Source organism: Argiope bruennichi, chromosome 1 (assembly GCF_947563725.1).
Source record: "Argiope bruennichi chromosome 1, qqArgBrue1.1, whole genome shotgun sequence".
In the NCBI taxonomy this organism is placed as follows: domain Eukaryota; kingdom Metazoa; phylum Arthropoda; class Arachnida; order Araneae; family Araneidae; genus Argiope; species Argiope bruennichi.
In genome coordinates this window covers 37632576-37659779 of record NC_079151.1, presented here as the reverse complement: position 1 = coordinate 37659779, position 27204 = coordinate 37632576, and the positions used below count along the sequence as shown (strand labels likewise).

General features: G+C 27.8%; 2 protein-coding genes across 2 annotated transcripts in view; one reads left to right on the top strand and one right to left on the bottom strand.

Moving 5' to 3' along the window:
- Positions 1-27204, top strand: part of LOC129970090 (serine/threonine-protein kinase BRSK2-like) — a 106842-nt gene that overhangs the window by 59154 nt on the left and 20484 nt on the right. The window contains exons 2-7 of the mRNA XM_056084435.1: positions 5834-5928; positions 10419-10504; positions 16625-16765; positions 17916-18066; positions 19060-19128; positions 26493-26639. Of these exons, the coding sequence (XP_055940410.1) occupies positions 5834-5928; positions 10419-10504; positions 16625-16765; positions 17916-18066; positions 19060-19128; positions 26493-26639 (689 nt within the window). The remainder of the gene's footprint in view (positions 1-5833; positions 5929-10418; positions 10505-16624; positions 16766-17915; positions 18067-19059; positions 19129-26492; positions 26640-27204) is intronic.
- Positions 19937-23308, bottom strand: LOC129970106 (uncharacterized). The gene is made up of 2 exons (XM_056084436.1): positions 23181-23308; positions 19937-21661 (listed from the first exon to the last, which is right to left on the bottom strand). The coding sequence occupies exon 2, from the start codon at positions 21656-21658 to the stop codon at positions 21050-21052; it is 609 nt and encodes a 202-aa protein (XP_055940411.1). The 5' UTR covers positions 21659-21661; positions 23181-23308; the 3' UTR covers positions 19937-21049.

Here is a 27204-nt window from a genome sequence, read left to right as displayed (position 1 = left end):
TTTCGAAATATCTTTTATGAAAATTATTCATTTTTAATTGTATGTTAATTTCTAACTATAAATTAAACTTTCTCCATATTTATTTGAAAGAAATGAAATTCAGTAAATTTCTGAAGTGTCTTTATACCGTTGTCGATTTTAATGCTCTCTGATATTTAAATTTAGTTGATTTTGTAAAAATTACTTGTTTTATTCTCTTTCTTGTAATGATTTTAAATTAATTAAGAATCTTGATTTAATACCAGAGTATATTATGCAGGTTTATATCTTCTTTAATTTCAAAATATATTTTATGAAAATTATTCATTTTTAATAGTACGTTAATTTCTACTTGTGTATTAGTCTTTCTCCATTTTTATTTGAAATAAAATGAGATTCATAAATTTCTGAAGTATCTTTATGTTCTTTTTTAGTTTTAATGACATGTACTAATTAAATTTAGCTGGTTAGATACGTAATAGTAATTGTTAAACATTCTATATTATAACAAAAATAAATCCATGCTTATTATTGAGAAAATCTACTGGTTTTAGTTAAGTTAAAAATTTTGCTGTTGTAGCAACATGTGAACGATATTATTGATAAAGAATCAAATTTCTTCTTATCAAGTAGTGGAGACTGCAATATATAGTTATAGTTTTTCCGCATTTTTTTATTATTACTATGCATACAAGCACATAAACTTTGCAAATTGACTATCAGTTATTTTAATTACTATGTAGAGTTGATGATAATTATTTTTACTCATAATTCTTTAATTCTGAAAAAAATTATTAATGCATTTAATTACCAAGATATTGTATTTTATAAAATTTGTTTAACCAGGATATAAAAAGGCTTCAACTAATGTCAAGAAAGCGATACCTTCATTGTTTCTATACATGATGTGTAATATTGTGTTATACTATGTAACATGCTTATTTCATTCTTGGTTATAGTCTCTAATTCTTCGAATGACGTTCTTGGGCCCTTCGTATTATATCGTAATGCAGTTTATTCATGGAATGGTGTTATCACATAAAAAAATAACGACTTATTATTATCTATAACTGATATTTGTCTGAATCTTAAAAAATTAGGATTTATTATTATGTATAATTGTTATTTTATTAGTCTTAATTTATAACTGATACATTATTAGTTTTAAATTTGAGACATCAGATTCTTTTATCTCCGTATAGATCACAACTAGTTCAAAATTAAATTAATCTGAATTAATGATGCTCATATAAATTAGTATTGTGTAATTGGCATAAATCAATGAGTATATGATGAATCATGAGTAATTCGACTCATTATGTGTCCCCTTTCTCTTTTTATTTTCCGTGGCTCTATCAATAATATAACCCGGTGTAAAATGTTACATAATGAAAAATTCTTGTTTTAATGCACTCTAAGATTTTTAATATTATTATAACTTGCTTTTCATTAATCTCTTGTCCGTAAAGCTAAATTTTAGCTAGTTGCTTTAATTGCCTCATTTAAAATGCTTCATTGAAATATTTTGTATTCTGTGACAAAATTAAAAAACTAATTAGTATTTATCGTCGAATCCAATCTTGTAAAGCAATAAATCATTTTACTTTAATATCTTTATGTGATCAAAAACCCCATTTTCAAAATTGCAAATCATATTTTATAATTTTGAGAAATAATAACTAAATAATTAACAAAAACTAAAACTTAGTTCTTCTTTTATAAACTGTTTACTTACATATGAAATTCAAAAAGCTTAGAAAAGGAATAAGGAACCAAACTCTCGTTGTCATAGAACCACAATTCAAAATTAAACTGCTATGAAAAGCTCACAATGTATTTTCATATATACACACATGTCCATAAATTAAGGATAATGCAAGTTCAGAAAAAGAAAGAGTCAGAAGCAAAACAAACGCGACTTATTTGCAAAGCCTATTTATTAAACAAAAGGTAAAGAGCAAAAAAGATGCTATATGTTTGATATCATTAATAAAAATTGAGATTTTTTGCTCCCTGGAGCAAATCGCAAAAAAACACCTATTTACAAAAACCAAAATTGCATGGTTATTATGAAGGTTAATACATAGTATGTCTCCCAGATGATGCAATACAGTTCGTAAAACGTCTAGGCATTCTGAGTATCAAATTATTGATCTGATCTTGGGTAATATTACACTATTCATCAAGCAATGCTCTCCGAAGTTCCGGTAGACATGTAAGAGGTGGTTAACGGGCTGCAACTCTTCATCCAAGCATTCCCACACATGTTCTACTGGACTCAAGTCCGGTGAGAATGTTGGCCAGTCCATAAGGGTGATATCCTCCAATAGAAGGCATTCGTTTACAAAGTTTGCATAGTGAAGACGGGCGTTGTCATCCATTCACACGAATTCTGCGCCCATGGCGCCCCGAAACAAACGTACATGTTGTTCCAGAATGACGTCTCGATATATTTGGCCTGTCATGGTTCCAATTTGAACATGTGGGTCTGTTCTGGAACCCAGAATAATTCCTCCCCAAACAAGCAATCTTGTACCATCGTAACGGTTTGGTGTCGTTCAGTGATGTTCTCTTGGTGGTAACGGGTACCTGGCGCTCTTCATATGAAAGTCCGGCGAGAATCAGACTGCAAGCTAAACCTGGACTCGTCGGAAAGCATCACACAAGCCCACTGCTGCGGTGTCCACAATGCATGCTCTCTACTCCAGGCTAACCGAATTTGACAGTGAGTTGCAGTAAGTGGAACACATCTGACAGGCCTACGAACATATAGACCAATCTGCCCTAAGCGTCTGTACATGGTCTGCCTTGAAACTATCGTACCAGTGGCTGAAGAGAGCTGACGAGGCAGGTCTGATGTTGTGCTCCGTCTGTTTCTTTTGGCAATAACTGCCAAATACCGGTCCTCATTCGGTGTTGTAACTCGAGGGCGACCTGTGCTGTAACGTCTACTCATGTTACCATCATATTAGATTCGTTGCCAAAGCCTGGAGATGACACTCTGGGCGATTCCAAGTTCCTCGGATACTACCAACTGGGAACGCCCACATTCTATACAGCCGATAATTCTACCACATAAAAAATTATCCAAATGTGTTCTTTGTGCCATAACTATGCAGTTATTGCACTGAAAGGCTTATAAAGCGCTTGTGAACAATTTTATTCCTTATACTCACACTCTCGTCATTGTGACGTATTATCGGTGTCATCTGGTGGCTTCCTGCAATTTGAATATGAATTTTGAAGATGCGTATAGTCATTTTATGGGTGATATAGGCATTTTAGAGTTCGATTTCATCGTGACTTTGAATTATCCTTAATTTACGGACATGAGTGTAGTTATAACTCAATTTCAATATGTTATTACAAAATTTTCCTTGGAGGTTTATTTGGAGGCAATCCAATAAGCAGGATTTTACAAAAATAAAGCTTTTTATTTTAACGCAGTCTAACAGGAAAACTCTAAAATAGCACAAAGCAACAGAAATATCAATATCAACTAATATTGCCAATCAAACACAGCGAATTTAATCACTAGTTCAGCAGCTTGCTTGTTGTCTAATACTCCAATTCCTGCGGTCTTGAGTGCTTGCTTTTTTTATAGTCCTTCCACAGGAATTGATGTCACAGATAGGAAGTAATGTAATCTTGGGAAAATTCCAGAACTTTCTCCAAGTATCGAGGAAAAATTGGTCTCGGTTGATATAATGTTCAGACCATCTGGTTTCTTCTAAAAGATTCCTTTTGTCGCCAAGGTCGCCAAATTTTCACGCCAAGATTGGCATGTTAGGGATACGCTTTACCACTTTGTAATAATATATATTCTATTTGATAGTCGTGGCATAAATGTATTTTAAATAACTTTTAAAAACTTCAAGCAAAAGTATATTTAAATAAAGGGAAAAATATTTTTTAAAAAATGGCATACATGATGATATGCAATTTTTTTTTCTTTTTTATCCAAGCTCTTGATAATATTAGCTATTTGTTATTCCTATTATTTTTTATAATTTCAAACAAAAAAAATTATTCAATATTTTGTTTGAGTTATACTTTATTTATTTTTTAATTTCATAATTTCAGTATATCATCTTCTAGGTATATTGAATCAAAGATAAGATTTCTCAAAGTAATAATTTAACTAATGTTTTGAAAACTTAAATTTTAAATGTTTTAATTTGAATCCAGTTCATAATTAAAAAAATACTCACGGAAGATTCTGTGCTCCAAACGCAATTTGACTAATTGTGGATAATCTTTTTAAATTAATGGATTTCAGCAGTGTCTGCTCTATGACTTTTTTTAATCTTTCTTTTTATATGCATTTAATCATTTTTGGATTTAATAAAATTCTTAATGCTATCTTTTTATAGGCAAGTTAAATTTTTAGAAAATAATGGGCTTTCTTCTGCCTCTGAAATAGTTTAAATAATGAACAATTTAATCAGAAAGCAAAAGAAAGAATGAGTATGATTTCGATAAAGTATTTTCTTTCTATTCTTACTACAATTTATTCTTAAATTCGAACATTCTAAACTTCAGAAAAGTTTCCTAAGAAATCCCTAATTATCGCATTCATTCAAACTATGGAAACAAGTTGGTAAAATACTAATTTCGTTAAAGTTTTCACATATCTCTACTCTTTGTTCCCTCCGAAGTAATGAAACGAGTTTGTCACATCTGCAAGATTTATGCAACTGAATGTTTCCCAACAAATAGAAATATCTCCTTTATGGAAAATATATCAGGATAGTTTATGGTTTCTCTCCTTCCTCCTTTACTTTTTCCCCTGATGAGAAAGCCAATCATCACGTTCATAATTCATCTGATGTCGAGGTCCTGCTTGGAGTCACTGACGTTATTTTGCCAGAAACTCCGGGGGAAAATAACACAGTAACCTCCAGGGAATTCAGGGGTATTAGAAGATGATTGAGACTAGTGATTTTGCTTAATGGATAAAGGTAGAGGACAGAGATCACGTGCCCTCTTGAAACTGAAAGCGTAAACATGAAGCTTTTTATCTAAAGAACTAGAAACGTTATCTTGCTTATAAGCTGAATGAATCGCGCCTCGAGTAGCACAGCAAAATTTTTATTTTTAATTAGAACAAATTCTATGATAGTTTCAAATAGTATCAAAAGCAAGACCATCTTAATTTAACGAAATTCTGAAATGAAGTTCTGAGTGGTCATATTATGGTAACAATTATTTCTTCTTGTAATTCTGTCTGTAAAAAAACTACCAAGAAAGTCATCTTGCTTTTAAAATTGTCATTTTGATCATTTTCTATAATAATGCTCTAATGCTTACGTGGTAACAGATGCTCTTCGCCATTATGTATGATTTAATGCAATGAGAAAACTTACAAAGTAAAGAGGGCTCAAAGAATAACTATTATATATAAAAATATGAATGATATCGATTATAATTTAATACTTATACTTAGTTACTTGCTTCAAACTTTAAGCCATAAAACATAATTTTAATTCCTATAGAAGAATATATGACTTTTAAGGCTCCAATGAAAAAAACTCCTTATTTAAAAATACAAATGCAAAGGGAAAAAACGCATTTAAAATCTTTTCTAAGAATTTCTTTGAATGTTGTTCTGGACATGCACATAAATTAATGCATTTTTTTTGTTTTACTTGGTTAAAAATTACTTTTCATAATCTTAACATGATTAAAAATTATTAACTGTCTTTAAAATTCTTAACTACTAAATGTCGTGATATGATACAATTTATTTCCAAAATAAGACAAACTAACCAAATTTTCTTCTTTCTGTCTGCATCTAAGTTTTAATATTTTATTATAATGAATTATCAACATTTAATTCATTCTTTCTTTACAGGGCTGGTGAAACTAGGAGTGCACTGCATCACTGGAAGAAAAGTAGCTATTAAAATCATTAACAGAGAAAAACTAAGTGAATCAGTTTTACAAAAGGTATGAACTTACTTTCTCATTAACATGGAAGAAATTTTGCCTAAGCGGAAATATTTTTATATTAATAACGAAAGGCGAATGAATTAAGTTTTTTAAAAAAATATTTTGTGTATTTAGACTATTGTTTTGTTATTTAATTTATGTTAAGCTGCGATAAAAAAAAATGAGATGTTTTGCTCTTAGAGTTTATTATTGTTGTTGTATCGAAACTTTTCATTGAAGTTTTAAAATTCAGAAATAATCTTCTTTCGAAAATGGTTAAAATTGAAAATAACTTGAATGATTATCTGATTAAGCATATATATTATTATTATTCGTTGGAAAACTGTTCAAAAATATTTAATGCACAGATTGATAAAATATTCATTATTAGAAAACATCTGTTTAAAAAAAAATATTCTTATCACCGTAGATTTTCCATTTCCTTTACTATACCTTTAAAAGTGAATGGATGGAATTCACATGGATTTACAGCATAAAATCATATAATTTTAATTCGATTCACAAAAATTTAAATAAAAAAAAGGAACAGGTATTTTTTATTCCCTTAGAAATTGACAAAAATATTTTATTAGATTCATATAATATGCAAATGACTTCTTTTTTTATTAAAAAAGTAATTTTTTTTTGTTTTAAAAAAAGCAAAAACTATAAATTGCATTAAACATAATTAAATTTGAAATAGAAATATAGAAGATTTAATGAATACTTTTAAGGATATTGGAAATTTTTTAATGCTTGCATCATTTTAAACACAGAATTGCTTTGCATACTTATATTTGGACTTGGTTATGCAATTAGAAACTAATTCTAATTTTAATGCTTTCAGATTTATTATTAGAAAGTACTATATAAATACTACGTAAGTACTATATTTTTCTGTCCGCTATCGAATCAGGTACATTTCTGTTGGCAATAGACTGTATGCAATATTAATTTTTGACAACTACATCGTTAGCATTTTTTTTATGCAAAAACGTCCATATTTCACAATATTGCTTTGAATCAGTTTCTTTTCGATGCATACATTGTAGATACTATTTGTCAACGGATACATTTGCATATATTTCTATTGAATATAAAAAATGTATATAGCATTTATAGGAAAGGTTTCGATATGACTCCTCATAGCTGATATTTCATATTGGCTACTCTTTTGGAAGCTTAGCCAAACATCACATCGTTAATTCTGGCTGCCTAAAAGTTACGAAATACGCCAAATGAAAAAAGTTTTGAATACGAAATATCGTCAATATGGACCTATATTAATTTGCACAATATTATCGATAAGATTCTACTTTAAAATTCAAATCAGATGTATTTATAGTTGAAATATAATTTATAGAAGCGTTACACCTCTCCAAGAATGTCGATAATATCTTTACTTTAGGTACTTTTTGAACAGTGTGGACTGCTATTTTTTGTTCTCCTTTGAATTCTGAAATAAAATATTGCTGCCCACTGACTGCATTTATCTGCACTTTGGACAATAAAACTATCTGGCAATGCCAACGACATTTGAAGATGGCGCCAGGAAAAAATTTTTAACTTAAAAAAAACTAAAACTTTGTTAGAGTGGGAGCAGGAATTTAATTTATTAAACGATACTAAAGACAAATGTTTTCCATAAAAAGAAATTTTAAGGTATAAATATCTACTAAAGCCGATTGTAATTATTTTAATGGATTAGGTAACGAAGAAAACTTTTTTTTGGTTTTACTATTTTTATTCGACTTTTGAAATTAATTTTAATTTCTTTATCTTGGTAATGCTTTTCCTAATATTCCATAAACAAGATATCCAAGTTAAATTCCAGCATTGTTGAAAGTTTATCCACGAGATTTGTTTAAAATAGTTGAAAAGGCCAATCGAAGTGGTATTTTTCCTTGAAAATATCGACGCTAACTTGAGACGCTAACTAACAAGAGATTTTTACATTGATTTTTCGTGTATTCATCTTAGATTCTATTTTCTCGCCTAATTTTTCCTAGATAAAAATGGTAACTTTGAGTTTAATAATAGTAAGTTTTTAATTAATTTAATTTGAGTTTAATAATAGTAAACTTTGAGTCTTTTTCTTACTTAACCAATTTCCATTGATTAGACTAATTTTAGTTTGAAATCAACATCATTATAATTCTTTTTGGAGTTAATATGTGGGTTAATTGGCGTGAAAGAGTACGTGAATTATGAAACTCGCCTGGATAGTTGACTGGTGCTGATGGAGCATTCGTTCCAATAATACCATTTGAATTTTAAGCTACTGAATTATCGTAAATTTGACACATCTCCTCAACATTCTGACCTTCTGCATTGTAGGAATAGGGTAACTAATTTTTGAGGAAAGAGCTTTGATGTCATTAAAATCCATTTTGGCATCATAAACTTTGTTAATTAAGAATGTAGTTGGAATACATTCTGCTTAATGTTAAACTCTCACTAATGTTACTCACGCTCTACGTTAATGCTAAAATGTAATATATTATCTAATGTAGAATTTCTACGATCAGAAGTCATTTAAATAATTTAAAACTATGATATACTTATAATTTTTTATTGTTTTCCTCGGCATATTTGTATCAAATATGGATACTTCTGAAAAAACTTTTGGAAAACAAACTGTCATCATATCTTAAGTTATCGTACGAAATCAATTTTCTCCTGCTGTTTGATTTTGGAGGCATTAAGAGAGAAAAATATTTTTATATAATCTTGAATTTAAAAAAAAAAGTAAATGGAAACTTTTCAAGAAAAAAAAGATGGAGAAAATTTTCTAGAATAATTCTGGTAAGAACATTTTAAGAAATGAATATCATACAAAATTTGAACATTCGGTTTTAAGTTTTGAATCTTGCAACATAATAACATTAATTACCATCTTGTTTCAAGATATTGCCTTGTCTATAGAGAATCCTTCTATGTTTTGACGAAGTGTTTGTATATTATTCAAAAATTCAATAGAATAAAATTTCATTACTTTGAAAGATGCTTCAATAAATAATAGGGTTTTATAAATATATTGGGATTTTGTATTCGTATCAAAACTGTAGCAAAATTTTAAATAATCAAAAAATGCGCTTAGAGTATACTTTAACAGAAATTTTCCATCAATTCTGAAATTATCTAAAATTATTTACCATTTTTTAATTTTTATGTAATTATCAAAAATATATTTTTTGATGCTATATACTGCAAAAATATTTAAATACACCGTCAACATTTAGTTATACACGGAACATTCTTGTTACTTTCTTCAGCAATCCATGATTTAGAAAATCTTATTTTAAAAAAAAACTATTTAGCTTGAATCTTTACTTTCTCGTATGCATAATATAGAGAAAGTATGATAATCTACAAAAAATTAGATCTCCAGATTTTATAATCTCTTCGTTTTAGACAGCTTTAAGATCGAAAAAAATATTTTTGAAAAATGTCTGTTTGTCCGTCTCTCTGTGATAAATTTAACTCAAGAACGTTTTGAAGTAAGCAGTTGAAATATTATATACGATCTTTACACCAAATTTGCAGATTTCTATCAAATTATGAGTAAATTCTGTTTGGAGGAAGGTCGCCTGTTCAGCTGTTAAATATAAGTTAACAGGATAACTGCAAAACGGTGAGAGCTAGACAGATAAGATTCGGTTGACAAATTTAATATCTATAGTGTAGATATCTGTTAAATTTTGAACCAACTCCAAAACGAGTTGATTGTCTGTTGATCTGTACTTTCAGAAACATGCAAACGCGATAATTGAAAAATTCAACAATTTATATATATCAAATTGGGTACGGTTTTTTTGTGACTGCAAGTGCACTTTTGTGTCAAATTTTTGTTCCAGTCGATCGAGAAAAACGCGTCTAAAGCATAAATTTGATTTTTGAATATTATTAACGACTTATCCAAGGATCAATCGACGAAAAAACTCGCCAAGGATGACATGATAATTTCAGTAAAATTGAAATTCACTCCAAAAGCTAATAATTCTTAATTGTTGTACGCCAATGCCATGTAAGACCTTCTCTGGCATGAAAAGTTTATTAGAAAGTATGCGAAAAAGTTTTTTTTTGGTGGGGGGGGATCAATCCCGCTGGTTTTAGAATTAAATCCTGATGGATCGCGGAGTCATACTTCACATTCTTTCACGATGCCATACAACTGCACATAACTACTCTCTTGATTTTTATTGTCCTGAATATTACTCCTCCATGTTAAGTCTCAATTTCTGTACAGAAAAACACATATATTTTTAGATTTCAATATGGCATCTAACAGCAATGGTAAAGAGCTGCCAAAATACTTGCAAAATCAGTTTCTTGTGTAGTTCGTATATTTTACATTTAGTAAGACACGTCAGAGTATCAATTTATCTGTAAATGAAGTTTCATAGTTAAAATTATCAAATTTATCTTAATAATTGATATAAGTTCACTTTAGTATAGTGATTTTTTTAAAAATATTAGCAGATTATTTATGATTCTTCTATTTTCAGGTTGAACGAGAAATTGCCATAATGAAACTCATCGAACATCCCCATGTGTTGGGGCTGTACGATGTTTACGAAAACAAAAAATATTTGTAAGTATCTTTTCCCTTTGAAGATGAAATGAAATTAACAGTCTTAACATAAGTTCTGTAATGTCTCCTCTAGTTTCAAAATAATTAAAAATATTCTAAATTATATTAAATTTATGAATACTGTTTATAGTACATCCATTTTCTCAACACACACGTTTATACATAGATAATTTATAGATTTTGCAAGAAATAAATTATATAAATAAAAGGAATATTTCTGCCGAAAAATACAAGATAAATATTTTCTTTAATCAAAAACAAAGGTACACCATTAATAATAATTTCAAAATATTTAAGTTTGAACAAATATTAAATTTATATTATTCACTTTCAGCATTGTAAATCAGGCAAGTCTAAATATTTATGAAGAATGAGAATTTCTTTTTAGAGAGGGCATATAATTTATTCTGTCTATTCTCTTGATTATTGTTTGCTATTATATTACAAAACATATAATTAGCAATTTGTTACAATTTATATATTTAGTGTATACATAACATGTAATTGGCTTTAAGAATAATCAGCATAGATATTCAATAGACATTTAAACCTGAATTCATTCTTTAAATAAAAGAAACTATAAGACAGAAATAATTCGCAAATTTAGCAAATATTTATATATATATATATATATATATAGAAATAAAAACCAAGTTAATAGGAAAAAAAGTATCAAAATTAAACAAAATAAAATAAATAACCCAAATAAAACTAATACAATCGTGCTTTTTCTGTTCTTTTTTTAGTTTTTAATTTGAATCAGAAATAATTTTTTAGTTGCGATTCCGAAATAATTAATTTCATTTCCAAAATACTTTTAATTTTAGATTTTTCCAATTATACGTTTTAATTACCTAATACTAATATTTTTGGTTACTTATATATAATATAAACAAAAGGGCTAAAATAGCTTCATTTTTGAAAACATCAATGATGAATTTTCAATGATTTTTTTTGAATTTCATCAATGGATATTATTAATTTTTTGCAAACCTCAAGAATTATTTTTAGATATAGTACTTCTGAAACGAAACATAATTCCAAAAATATTGTCTTTGAGACGTCTCTCTCTCTCTCTCTCTCTCTCTCTTTCGCCCACGATTTGGTGCTTTTGGACAGTATACTCTCTTTCTACGCTGAATATAATAATCTTATTAGTATATAAAAAATATGTTAAATTTTATATTGAATTGTTAAATTTGATATTGAAAAATATAAATTTGATTATTATGAAATCACAATTTAAGACTTTGATTATGGAAAATTTCCTAAAGATGTAAAGAAATTTCAAATATATATAACAGTAGAGCGTTACTTTATTTATAGTAATTATTGCTCATTGAAATATTAAAGAAAAAAATATTTATTGCAGCAATGAAAATTGGGTTTATTCTAACTGAAAATTACATATCTTTAATTATGCTAAATAAAAAATGTTGAAAATTTAAGTGAATTTGTATTAAAATTTTTTAAAAACTCCAAAATCTCAGGAATGATAAAAAAAAATTTTAACATTTATTTGCAGTTTATAGTTTTGTATTTTACAGATTCAATCCATAGTAAAATTGAAACAGAAACATGATGCTGAATCACAGAGCTTCGTTCTGAATTTTTCAAGAATTCTTAAATAAAATGAAATGCGACAAAGCGATTTCGCATATTTAAAAATATATATATTATCATGCCTTTTAACATGAAAAGTTTTACATTTTTCTACTCAAAAAGCATACTTCACAAAAGAAGAAAACTATAAACAATAATATGAACGATCGGATTTTCTTTCATACCCAAAGCAGAAAACATTTCTTTCAACCAAAGTTTTTCACTATAAATCTTTAATTGGATTTAATTATTTAAAATAATTTATTCCCATTTGAATACTTATTCTCAAATTGAATTCGAAACAGGTCGGTGTACATGTATCATTTTTTATTTAACACGGAAATCCTTTTTAAGGAACAGGGCGATGTGCATTTTAATTAGAAGAATGGCCTTTTTTAATCAAAGGTATTCTGATGGAAAATGGCTCAAACTTTTAATGTAACTATAAAGTTACATTAAAAGTTTGAATAATTTTCTAAAGTAACTTTAACTAGTTTCTTAAACTTTCAAAATTATTTATCTTTATAAATTATTATATTTAAAAAGATTCAACATTCTAGGTAATAAAAATATTTGCTGTTGCCTAAAATGGTTTTAAATTAATGAGGTTTTTCCTTATGTTAATTCAAAACCATTCAAACATTTTCACTTAAAGTGGCAGCATTTATTTTCAATTTAAATTTTAATAAATGGCTTTTAACAGAGAATATTTTTTTTTGTAAATTATACTGACATTTTAAAATTAATATGGAACCGAGACGCATGTTTTTATTGCATTTTATAAGCGTGTATCATTTATTGTAATTGTGATTTTATAAAAATAGTTATGTATTTTCCGCGCAGGTGTTTTTCTTTTACAGGATTAATAAAAACATAACAATAGTATTTTTATTACAATAATAAATGCTATTTTAATAAAAAAAAATAATTGTATTTTTTAATTTCACTTTTAAATGTCTTTACTTAAAAGCTTTACTAAAGGTAAATTTCTCTTTGATGTGTGATCACGATGCAAACTCTCTTAATAGTAATCTGGGTGCTATTGTGCTACTTCTGTTATTTATATAGCTAGTGTATGCTTCCTTATGTCTTATGGATTTCTGCAAATATTGCCTTATGTACTCTTCGACTGTTCTTTTACTACCTGTATTTCGTGTTTTCTTGTGGAATAAAAATAAATAATAATATCCGTTATCGGGTTTGTTGAACTTATCATAGTAAACTTTCAGATGAATTATCCGTAACAACTGCTTGAGTCGCTCATTTTGCTCATTCTTATCTACAATAATCAAATTGATAATAAAGATTTTAAATATGAATGAATTATTATTTCAGAAAAATTAAGCAGTAGATACTCTAGTTGATTCAAAGCAGGGAAACCATAAATAATTTGAAAGCAAAGAATCTCTCTGATTAGTACTTTGTCCATTTAGATCATCCATAAAATTGGTTCTGATACCACCACATAGCGTTAAATCATTGTTGTATAAGATCAAGGCACATTGATATTACGGTGTGATTAGAGTGAATTGTTGAATGGTAGCATTGTATCAATTCAAGATAATCGATGCTTTATTAAAATGATATGAAATTTTAATTCATTTTTTTAATTTTCAAGTTTTAAATAATTTAATTGAACTACTGGATCAAATTTTAATCAATCTTCTAAATGTGCTGAAAAATAAGGATAAAAAAAGCACAACATGAAAAATGTGCAAAAAAGTATTATTTAAATTCTTTTTAATCTTGACAAATAGCAAGAAATAAATTAAGAAACTGAAATAATTTGAAAAATTATTGGACGAATTTCAAAAGCATTCAAGTTTAATGGATTATCAGAAAATATTATACACGCGTCAAAATGTTATGCAGTTACTTTTTAAAAATATTTTCCGATTAAATAATTGTAAATATAATCACTAAGACCATACAACTGCTAAAACATAAAGTAAATGGAAGCTATGAGAAAATTCGTCCTTTTCTTTAAAAAAAAAAGGAGAAAAAATCGCATAAACTACCATTCCAATAAAATCATTCAACAATATTTGGTAAACGCTAAGCCTTCCTCACATCAAAATTCAGAAAAAGAAAGAGGGAGGAAAGAACATGAAAAAGAACATTTTCTCTTCCTTCCCTCCCCCATTCTTCCTCTATCTGTTCAAGAGTTTTAACCCAAATCGTTCCATCCCAATTACACGAAGTTAATGGAATTTTAATACCTCGAACTCTATTGATCGGCACATTCAGACCCTTTTCCATGAAGCTTATTTCTTAATTATTATGGCTGCAACTTCCCGGCAATTTAATGAATGATTTTATTGATCGGAAACTAGTTGTTGAGGCAGCAAAGTAATTTCAGATCCTCTTTCCATCCACCACCACCCCTAAAAGTTGAAAAGCAAGGGCAATCAATTTCCTAGTAGTTCTCTCCTACAGTCCAGGTGATGGATTGACAAACTATCAGAAGAACTGGAAATGATTGGCAGTCAGTCACAGATGGCTGATATCTCGCAATGGAAGATGATCGACATCTTCTTCACGGAACAACTGAAAAAGGAGAATATCATCTTTAAATTCTTCAGGAAATTAAAAAAGATATGCTTTACTTAAAAGATAATAGTGGCATATCACGAAAGTGTTTATTTCTTCCGATATGTGTGAAAAAGGCAAGATTAAAAACCAAGAAGATAGATTTTAATTCATTATGGAAGACTGAATTCGTTGTTACCAAAAGACAAATATTGTGTATTAAATTTTCTATTTCTGTTTTAATTCCAACAATCAAAATAATATTTCATATATTATGTTAAATAGATCATTAAAATAAATTAATTTAATTTAAAAAATTTATTCTATAAACCACAGATCATAGATGCCAGAATAATAATATAAATCCTGTTTTATTTATTTAATATATTTAATACTTTTTGTTAGAACTTTAAATGTTGCAAATATGTAGCGGTATTACAATTAAGAATGAAATATCTGTTCTGCCTTGACACGTATTAAATTTTTGGAGCTCCTATATTGTTTCTTCAACAAGACTTTATCAAACTCGTATACAAGGAAACTTAATTTATCAAATAATGGCTGAATGATTTTTGTCTGAATGTTATCGTTACATAGGCAATGCAAAAAGATCGATTGAAAGCAAAAGGTTCATAGTTTTCTGAAAACAGAACACGATAGAACAGCATCGGTAAAGTATCTGTTACCTCAAATATTCTTGTTATTTACTGCTTTCTTAATACAGAATCATGTTTATATATACAAGAATTGTGCACGCAGCTATTACATATGTATTTTTTTTTGTAACACAATAACATTTATAGACTGGCTTAATATCTAAGTTGTAGGATGCTACATGAGTGACAATAACAAATATCTTTCAAAATACACTACAAGGCAAATCGTTGAGTCTAGAACTGACAAATTTCGGAAGTAATTAGTTGTTGCGTAGGAAGTGTTCAACATAAAAGGTTCTTTCAAATTTTAGTAAACATTTCATTTTACCAAACAACAAATTATTTTTATAAACAACAAGTTATATTTACAAACTAACAAATTCTAACAGACAACAAGTTATTTAATTTTTTTTCATCAATAACTTTAAAACATATTATTTCATAAAAAAATGTTCTTACACCAATTTAAAATTAAAAAACAACTTTCGAACTTGGGTGTGTGGATGTGTATATGTCTGAAACCAGTTTTTTTCAGTTTTGCTATTACTATAATCTCACTCTTCTTAAAGGGGAGAGAGGAGAGTATTATTAAAAATTATTTAGTTATTTAAATTCTTTTAAATATTAATTGCTCATCCTCTTTAATATTTTCTATGTTATTTTAATATGCATATTCTCAGTGAAATTTAAAAAGATACACGTCGAAAATCCCATGCTTTTTTTTGTACCTTTTCGTATAGCTATGTAGATGCCAAGTAGCCAATGCTAGAAAGTAAGATTATTACTTCGGTATATAACATGATAAATAGAGCAAATACAAGTTTTAAAATATCTAAAATTTAAAAAGAAAAATTATTATCTAGTAAAAAATAAAATTCCTTTAAACAATTAGTCTTTGATTATAAGAGTATTATTGAATTATTTATCAAAGCTACTATGTTTTCTTTTTGGTCAAATGAATTTTTGGCAAATAATATATTTTTTTTTCTTTTGGCGAAAAAATGCTTTGATTCATTCGTGTGTGTGTGTGTGTGTGTTTCTGCTTTGACACCTCCATATTTCAATTTCATTTGACTTTAATCACTTGTGTTGTCTACCAAGTGAATGAAATTCTTTTAAATTCTGATATTCATAAAATCATGTTAAACGGACATAATACAGCAATTAGATATTAAAAGATCTTTTTTTTTTCATTTTTTCCAATGTATTGTCTTTTTTTTTTAAGTTCTCAAGTCTTTTTTTTTTTTTTTCTGAATTTAAAAGTTATACTTATCAGTTCATTGTTTTGCTCATGTGCATTCTTCGAAGCTAAAAAATGTCTCATCTTTCTCAGGTACCTGATTCTAGAGCATGTTTCAGGAGGAGAACTATTTGATTATTTAGTGAAGAAAGGTCGCTTGACACCAAAAGAAGCTCGCAGGTTTTTTCGCCAAATCATATCAGCTTTAGATTTTTGCCACAGCCATTCCATCTGGTATGAAGGTCAAGTTATAAAATTTAATTGTTTATATGTTAATTTATGCTTAATTAATATTATTTATGCTTCATTAATATGCTAGTACATGAATTTTAAAAAGATAATAAAACATGTAATTTGTAAAAATGTAATAGGGCTTCCTAAATTGTGACTCTCAACTTTCAAGTTGTAAGTGTCACAAATTTATGAATAATGCTGCAAAATTTATTTTATTTAATTATATAAATATTATTATTTTTAATTTAAATAAACAGAAAATTAAGCTAGAGTTTGGCGTTTATCATCGATAACTTTCGAAAAAATTATCGATTAAAAGGATATTGACACCTTTTAAAGTTTAAAGAATTATCACTTTTGGCGTGCTACTTTTTCTGAATTTTAACAATTTCTTATCAATATTTTTTGCATAATTTTCGATAACGTATTTTATTATTGCAGTGGAATTAAACTTTTTAGTTATTTTATAAAATTTGTAATCGAATGATTTTTTTTTCATAATTGAAAGACGTGATAGAACATTTCTGTTTATAAAATACGCAATTTATATAAGGAATAAACAAATGATGTTAAAATCTCCGCCAGAGACAGCAGCCAATTTAAAGATCGATTACGAGGACATTTTAATGACACTATAATGTCATGTTATATCATTCCATTAGGAAGATTTATGTACTCAATATAAACAGGACTAAATGTATTAAAATAACACGACCTTAATGTGTATAACAATCTGATCTCTTAAAAGCCCTTTATTGAGAACATTATGAATCAATTTATGAAATAGATATTTAATTAAAATTTAACACAATCAATGTTTCTGATGAATCAAGTAGTCACCAAAAGTGAAGCGTAAATAATAAAATTTGAGATATGTTTTTATCATGAAATCTGTACAAAACATACCTGTGTTCCACATTTTCATAATATTTTCCTTGTCCAAAAGAAAATCAGTGCATTTTAGAAGTGAGCGGAAATGTATTTTCTTCAGAAGAATACTTTAAATGCAAGTAAGATTATTCGTTTGATGCGAAATTTTACTTGTTCAATCGAATAAAAATTTCTTGATTAAAATGTTTAGAAAGAAAATAAGAAGAAAAATTATTCTTAAAAAAGTCTATATGAATTCCTTTTCCTTATCCTCCCATAGCCATCGGGATTTAAAGCCTGAAAACCTTCTTCTGGACGAAAAGAACAATATTCGGATAGCAGATTTCGGAATGGCGTCTCTCCAGATGGACGGATCCATGTTGGAAACGTCCTGCGGCTCACCGCATTACGCATGTCCGGAAGTCATTAGAGTAATTATTACTTCATTATTCCTAGTCCATTTTTTTCATGGCCTCTACATAAAAAGTCAGAATCTGTTACTCAGAAAATAAATGATTTGAAATTTAATTAGAATATGGAATGAAGATCTGAAAAATATGCTGAGGTTCAGATCCCTACAGATCTCATGAAATTTTAAGTATACCATTGAGTTAGTTCGGAAATATTTGATGAAGCCGTCGCTTATATAAATCATTAGATTCATTTATTTTCAAGAAATGTGAAGCGAGTTTTCATCATATACTTTCTCTTGGGGTATTTATGACATTTTTGATAATAAAAAGGAAAACCAGCTTGCTACTATAAAAAATTTCGTGACGTCAAGGGCTCAGATGAAGTTTACTCGAATCACAAAAACAAGAGTTCAAAAGTTACTCATAAACAGATGAATATCGAATAGAGGAAATTTTTAGAAGTCCATAAATATCAACACATTGCAAATATATAGCATACATAGAAGAAAAATTGCTGAGCAAAGTATATTAATATTAGCCGTTCATTTGCGTTCTATAAACAAATTAACAAAAGTTGATTAAAAGTTATATCTTAATCTCGATCTGTCTATTACAGAGAAATCACTAGCACTTCCATGAAAAATTTTTAATCTATTTATTTTTCTGTATAAAAAGGAATATTAATATTTTAAGACTAACCCATTCTATCACATTTAATGAGAAGTTAACAAAATTGAATGAATTGTATGCCAAATACGAACTGTATTCTTACTTTACACTTCAGTTCGTTAAATTATATTCAGTATCTATCATCAAAATTAAATTTAGCAGGAAAAATGTATTAGTTAAAAACAACATTCATCAATCAAACTAAACTTAAAACTGAAAGAATAGCTTAAATATGAGCAGTAAAACTTTTATTTGGAAGTGTATTTTAAATATGTATAAACTTTCTCGTTCTTTTTTTTTATTATTATTACTATTGACATTAATATACTTTTCTAAATGCAGGGCGAGAAATATGACGGACGGCGAGCAGATGTGTGGAGCTGCGGAGTAATTCTATATGCCCTACTAGTTGTAAGTTTTTGGAGAATGGTATTCATGAAGGAGCTTTTAATTATTTTTAATGAAATTACAGAATGAATAGGTTTTTTTTATTTCCGTTCGAAACAATTTCTTTTAAATACAAAATATGACATAAATGTTAATTCTCGGTTGAGATATGTTATGAAACAATGTATGTATGCATATATATATATATAATATTTCAATTAACTTCTTAAAATTGATTCTTTATTATAAAAAAATTAGGAAAATTCAGTGGTAAAACTGATCTACAACTGAAAAATAATCGTTGTATATTCCAATTTCTTTAGCATGATTGTAACTTTAGATTATCTAAGGTTTTAAACGATATTTTTTATATTGACTAAATTATGAGAAATTATAAAGAAAACGAGGAAATTTTTTTTTAATATCATTCAATACTTTCATATAAAATTCCTTCAAAAAAATTTCCAGACAAAAAGAATACCTTAGATATTAGTTCTAAATCTATTCATTTCATTATAAAATATATTAATTTCTACTTAGTATTCTATAATTGTAATTAATAGATATATCGATACCAAAATTTGTTGATGTAGTATTCAGAATGTGTGCTAAACTATTCTTTGGTAAAAATGAAATAGTTACATAAAGAATTAGTCGTCCTATGTAGATTGAACTAAAAATAAAATATCAATTAAGATTGTGTTTTTAAAAAATAGCTAATTTTATAGAAACATTAAAGATTACATTAAAATGATAGAAAAACTATTCTTAATAAAAAATTTCTTTATTTAAAAAGTTAACATTTTATTAGATCTGTTGCAAAAAATTGAATGATATTTTAACCTAATTAATCATAATTTGCTTCCAAAGATAAATGAATATGGTCGCCAATATGTGATAAAAAAGGATAAATAAAGCAGAATTCATATACTCTTCACATTATATTGACTACAATGGCTTATTTTTAATCTTTATGCAATGAGAAAATGCTCTAATTTCCATAGATAAATCAGGGCTATTAATAATCGGTGCGAATCGAAAGTTTGAATGATCTCAATAGCTCTCAGATATTAATATTTTCTCATTTTTATACCTATACGGTGCGTTTCCCTCAGATGATAATGAACTTTCGATTTCACAATCAGATTTGCAATTTCCGATGTTTCGATTTAGTTTGAATAATTCGTCTTTCCGTACCTTTACTGTTCTGCAATTCTGAAAAACTTATTTTTTAATAATAGCTGAAATAACCCCAAATGGTTTTTAAACTGAATAAATATCTTATAGCAATTGAGTCCTAAACTAAGTAGACTGAGCCAAAATGATTAATAACGGTGTTGGAAATTGCTGATAAACATATGTGCTTTACATTAAATCTATTTTTAGTATCCATATGTACGAAATATATTTTTGTCCAAAATTTTAAATTTGTAATTGACCATTTCCCAATATCTCATATAATTTCCAAGCCAGACACACAATAATGCCTGATTTTGGCGTTAGGATATGTAAGTTATCCATCCATAAAACATAATCAGTTTACTATACATAGATATATCTGTCGTGACTGTAATTATCAACGTTCAAAATTTAAGCGAATGGGAAAGGGCGTTGTTTGGCACCTTGTGCATATGCAAAACAATATACTTTCTTCTTCCCCCTCCCCAATGGATTTGGGAACTACCATGGTGTTTTGTGATCTGTCAGAACTGATGATTAAAACACCAAATTTTAATTCAATTAAAAAAATCACATTTTATTACGGTTATTACTATAAGATCGCTTGCAAAATAATTAAATGATATTCTATCCTAATTAATCATAATTTGCTTCCAACGATAAATGAATATAATTGCAGATATGTGATAAAAATGACAAATAAAGCAGAACTTATATACTCTTCAATATATTTCAGTTTTATGATTAGTAACTCTTTAAACCAATTTCAAAGATCCAAAGGATTCCATTTCTTCTTATCTGTAGGATCCCGTTCATACATTACACCATCAATGGTATGTTTATACATTGATATAGCATTGTCACCAAATTGACTGTATTTCCCAGCATAAGTATCCACGTCAGTTTTATAGTACATATCCATAGGATAATGAACAGTTTCTCGGATTGAATCAGCAGCACTCTTGACATCCTGCTTGTCAGAATAATCTGGTGTGTAGCAGCATATTACTGCTTTCCGGCCACTTGACTTTCCAGCATAAGGACCCTGCCAAACAGTAGAACACTTGGCACTGAAGAGGACATCATTGCTTACTAATTGGCGTATAGCTTGCCATGCCTCGTCTTGCTGGGTCAAACCAGCGGCATTACGTTGGCGAATATCATTAAAGAGAAGCCACTTTCCAATTTTGGATATATCTCTGCCAGTATTATGTTCAGTTTGTGTGCTTTTGGTTGAAAAAGAAGATTTCATTTTGGAAACGAGCTCTTCACATTTTTTTGGTGAATGAGCTTTGATCCATGGTTGGGTTTTTACTTGCGACGGTAATTTTTCTTCCGATGATTGAAAGCATTTGAGTTCAGAAGTGGATTCCATGATCTAAATAAACAAAAAAAAACAATTAAAATGAAATTTAAGTTGTTTTTTCATACACTTCCATTTCATTTAATATAAAGGATGATTTTGTTTTGCCCAAAAAGAAAAATTTATCCTTATTTCATGTCAATATAAAAAAATCAGTCACATTTAAACATAATTAACTGAATATTTCTTTTTTTGCCTAAAAACCCATTTCAAATGTCAAAAATAAAAGAAGAATATTGATTTTCGAAAATACTGCGCACGAAATTTGATTATATATTTTTTAGAATGTGACTTCATTATTTTATCTGGAAGGTTTTTAAAATCTTTTTTTCGGTATAGTAAACCTTTCTGAACTTTTCAATCAGACGAAAAAGCCCTGAAGGAAAAATAGATTATTCTACAGACAAAAAAATAAGGAATAAAAAAATTGTTCGAGCTTAAAATTAGAAAAAAATCAAATTTCATTAGGGGTTTGATATTTATTAAATTTATTTTCGAAAAAATTTGAAAAGAATAAAAAAGTTAAAACTTTGAGAGTTTTATAACTTAAATTATTGATTGACGCACAAAATTTTTGAAAATTTAGTTTAAATGTCTCTAGAATTTATAAAAATAAAACAATAAAATGTCATTATCTTATCAATGTCAAAATAACAAAATAACTACAAAAAAAATTCCAAAATCATAAAGCTAGATTTATATAAAAGAAATTTTGTAATCTTAATTAGGTTGTCATTTAAAAAAATCATTATCTAATTGATTTTCTCGGATTGCACGTGAATGCTTTCTGATTCCATTCGTCTTGACAGGAAATACCATTTTTTATTAAATTGATGAGAACAATATACAGTATCCAAATTCCGTATTTGAAACAATATTCACTATAAATAGTCTTAAATTATTCAAATTTAATGAATTTGTCACTTTACAAGTCTTTCGACGGTATGATTTCAATCTCAACTCAAACTGACAAAAAATATCAAAACTTTTTAAGAATTAAAAAGGACATTATATCTCTAAACAAATGTAATTTCAAACTGTATCTCTCACAACAATTTGTAAATGTTATAGTAAAGTACTTAACCTTTCATAGTTAAATTAATGTTCAGAAATCAACCTATATATAAAATAATAAAGTATCAATCGTAAATGCAAATATGAAAAATCGTTTTTTTTTTGTTCTTTTTATTGACAGAAATATTTAGCACTTATAATGAAACATAGAAATAATACTTTTATGAAAAAGTATTCTTGAGCAGACTCCCTGGAGTTTCTTTTTTTATATATTTTTAGCGTAATGCTTGAAAATCAAATTCATATACTAAAAAACAAAAATTTAATAAATGCCTGTTCTGTCAAACTTCATTAAAAGTAGAAGCATTTCTTTCTACATGAAATCAGTTAGAGTTAGGAACCCAATTACATTATTAAGCAGTATTACAGTTTTTCAGATAACATTTGTTTTGAATATTCTTATGAAATTAAAACTATTCTTTTAAATTCATTTATCAGATAAAACTATCAGCGTACTTACCCAAAATTTCCTGATTATCTTGCTTAGAATACGAACACAAATCAAACTTGATTAAAAGAATCAAGTATAACTATCTTCAACAGTTCTAGAAAACTGAAAGACGGTGATAACAATATGCTAAATAAATTTATCAGTCTTTGAGTGAAACTTTTTTTCTTAAATCATTTATTTTCCAAGAAATGATATCAGCAAAGAGATAATAAAAGTGAATTATAAGGAAAAAGTACACAAACGATCATTTATCTTAGAAAGGTTCAATATATAAATTTAAAAGAACCGAAACCACTGATAACAAAAATTACATTTACACAAAACATTGTTGTTCATCTATTTCATTTTATGGAAGAAACTAAATTTTCTTTTAATCTTTCATTTTCTAGAATGAATTTATTGATCTGGGATATCTTTTTAATTAATTTATTGATACTTCGTATTATCGAAAATAAATATAATGGCAAAAGAAACTCTTATTACATTTTAGGAGATATTCTATTTATAGCTCACTTTTATTTCTAAACAAAATATGCATTACATAAAGTGATATAAAATATTTTTTGTAATTCACTTTTTTGACAAAATATAATTTGAAGATCTTTTATACTATCCAGGGAATTTAATCTCTCTATGCAGATAATGACGTCAGAGCCAGCTCCTTGTTCTCAAACTATAACGCCAGGCCAACTTCAGAATTTAAAATATCTCAATCATTTAATGGATGTTTGAATTAAATCCATTAACTGAAATATCCAAGAGTAGGACACTTCTATTTGTTACTCTTATCACTTAATAGTTGGGAAACAACATGAACAATTAACAATGATATGTGATTGCAAAGTATTTTGAAAGGTTTTTTACACACTTAAATGATAGATCAAGCAAAAAAAAAAAAAAAAATACAATAATCTTTGCAAAAGAATTTGGAATAAGAAACTCCAAGTTAATGGATGTTTGGATTAAATCCATTAACTGAAGTGTCCAAGACTCGAACACTTCTCTTCTATTCTGTTACTCTTATCACTTAAAAGTAGAGAAGCAACATGAACGATTAACAGTTTACAACAGTGTACAGTATTAAGTGTTTACAGAATATTTTGAGAGGTTGTTTACATACTTAAAACATAAAGCAAGCAAAAAAAATACAATAATCTTTGCAAAAGAATTTGGAATAAGAAACTCCAAGTTAATGGATGTTTGGATTAAATCCATTAACTGAAGTGTCCAAGACTCGAACACTTCTCTTCTATTCTGTTACTCTTATCACTTAAAAGTAGAGAAGCAACATGAACGATTAACAGTTTACAACAGTGTACAGTATTAAGTGTTTACAGAATATTTTGAGAGGTTGTTTACATACTTAAAACATAAAGCAAGCAAAAAAAAAAAAAATACAATAATCTTTGCAAAAGAATTTGGAATAAGAAACTCCAAGTTAATGGATGTTTCGATTAAATCCATTAACTGAAGTGTCCAAAACTCGAACATTTCTCTTCTATTCTGTTACTCTTATCACTTAAAAGTAGAGAAACAACATGAACGATTAACAGTTTACAACAGTATACAGTATTAAGTGTTTACAGAATATTTTGAGAGGTTGTTTACACACTTAAAAGATAAAGCAAGCAAAAAAAAAAATACAATAATCTTTGCAAAAGAATTTGGAATAAGAAACTCCAAGTTAATGGATGTTTGGATTAAATCCATTAACTGAAGTGTCCAAAACTCGAACATTTCTCTTCTATTCTGTAACTCTTATCACTTAAAAGTAGAGAAGCAACATGAACGATTAACAGTTTACAACAGTGTACAGTATTAAGTGTTTACAGAATATTTTGAGAGGTTGTTTACATACTTAAAACATAAAGCAAGCAAAAAAAATACAATAATCTTTGCAAAAGAATTTGGAATAAGAAACTTCGAGTTAATGAATGTTTGGATTAAATCCATTAACTGAAGTGTCCAAAACTCGAACATTTCTCTTCTATTCTGTAACTCTTATCACTTAAAAGTAGAGAAGCAACATGAACGATTAACAGTTTACAACAGTGTACAGTATTAAGTGTTTACAGAATATTTTGAGAGGTTGTTTACATACTTAAAACATAAAGCAAGCAAAAAAAATACAATAATCTTTGCAAAAGAATTTGGAATAAGAAACTCCAAGTTAATGGATGTTTCGATTAAATCCATTAACTGAAGTGTCCAAAACTCGAACATTTCTCTTCTATTCTGTTACTCTTATCACTTAAAAGTAGAGAAACAACATGAACGATTAACAGTTTACAACAGTATACAGTATTAAGTGTTTACAGAATATTTTGAGAGGTTGTTTACACACTTAAAAGATAAAGCAAGCAAAAAAAAAAATACAATAATCTTTGCAAAAGAATTTGGAATAAGAAACTCCAAGTTAATGGATGTTTGGATTAAATCCATTAACTGAAGTGTCCAAAACTCGAACATTTCTCTTCTATTCTGTAACTCTTATCACTTAAAAGTAGAGAAGCAACATGAACGATTAACAGTTTACAACAGTGTACAGTATTAAGTGTTTACAGAATATTTTGAGAGGTTGTTTACATACTTAAAACATAAAGCAAGCAAAAAAAATACAATAATCTTTGCAAAAGAATTTGGAATAAGAAACTTCGAGTTAATGAATGTTTGGATTAAATCCATTAACTGAAGTGTCCAAAACTCGAACATTTCTCTTCTATTCTGTAACTCTTATCACTTAAAAGTAGAGAAGCAACATGAACGATTAACAGTTTACAACAGTGTACAGTATTAAGTGTTTACAGAATATTTTGAGAGGTTGTTTACATACTTAAAACATAAAGCAAGCAAAAAAAATACAATAATCTTTGCAAAAGAATTTGGAATAAGAAACTTCGAGTTAATGAATGTTTGGATTAAATCCATTAACTGAAGTGTCCAATATTCGAACACTTCTCTTCTATACTGTTACTCTTATCATTTAAAAGTAGGGAAGCAGCATGAACAATTAACAATGATATGTGATTACAGAGTTTTTGAAAGGTTGTTTATACACTTTAAAGAGATATCAAGCAAATTGAACCAAATTATCTTAGCAAAAGAACTTGTAATAAGAAACTCTAAAGGGAATTCCTACAACAAAAAGAAAGGAATGCACAAGATAAAATGTGCAACATAGATTTAAGGGAATTTAAATTTACCAACACACAATAATTCAATTGCAGGAAATTGCAACATACGTATTAGTCAAACTATGGATACCTCTCTTCATGATTTTTGTTTAAAAATATGCTAATTCTTTTAATTTTATTTTTTCAGGGTGCTCTTCCTTTCGATGACGACAACTTGAGGCAGTTGTTAGAGAAAGTGAAGCGAGGAGTGTTTCACATTCCCCATTTTGTTCCTCCCGAGTGCCAGGATCTCCTAAGAGGAATGATCGAAGTCTGTCCAGAAAAAAGGATGACGGTGAGTCAAGTGCACTCTTCTATAATTTACAAAGAAAAAGATTGTAAAATGTTTAAGATTCAAATAAAATCATTTTTCAATTTGTTATAGAAGATTCAGAAGTTCTTTCGTTGTTGAAATCTTACTTATCCATTAAATAGATTAAATAAAAGAACATCCGTAATAATATAAATATATTTTGTAATATTTTTAAAAAGTTTATTGATATTCTGAATGCTGTGACCATATCATAACAATATTGTATCATGGCTTGTATGGAAGGCTTGATAAGGTAGAAGAATTATAAAAAGATTTTTATCAGTTTATTAAAAAAAGAAATATGATTTTTTATCGACTGCAGATCAAAAAGAAAATCATAAAAGCGCATATCAGAGAAAGCAAGGTTTTAAGTAAATTGAAATCGTATTCGTAATTGTATTTATAATGTATTTTTTTATTCAATAAAAGTTCGAGAATTTTTGTTTCTTTTGATATTTATTGTGACTTCGGGACCTTTTCTTATGGTTTTCTACGCCTCATACTTATATAATTTTTACTTTGACCTCAATACTTTTGATTAAAAATT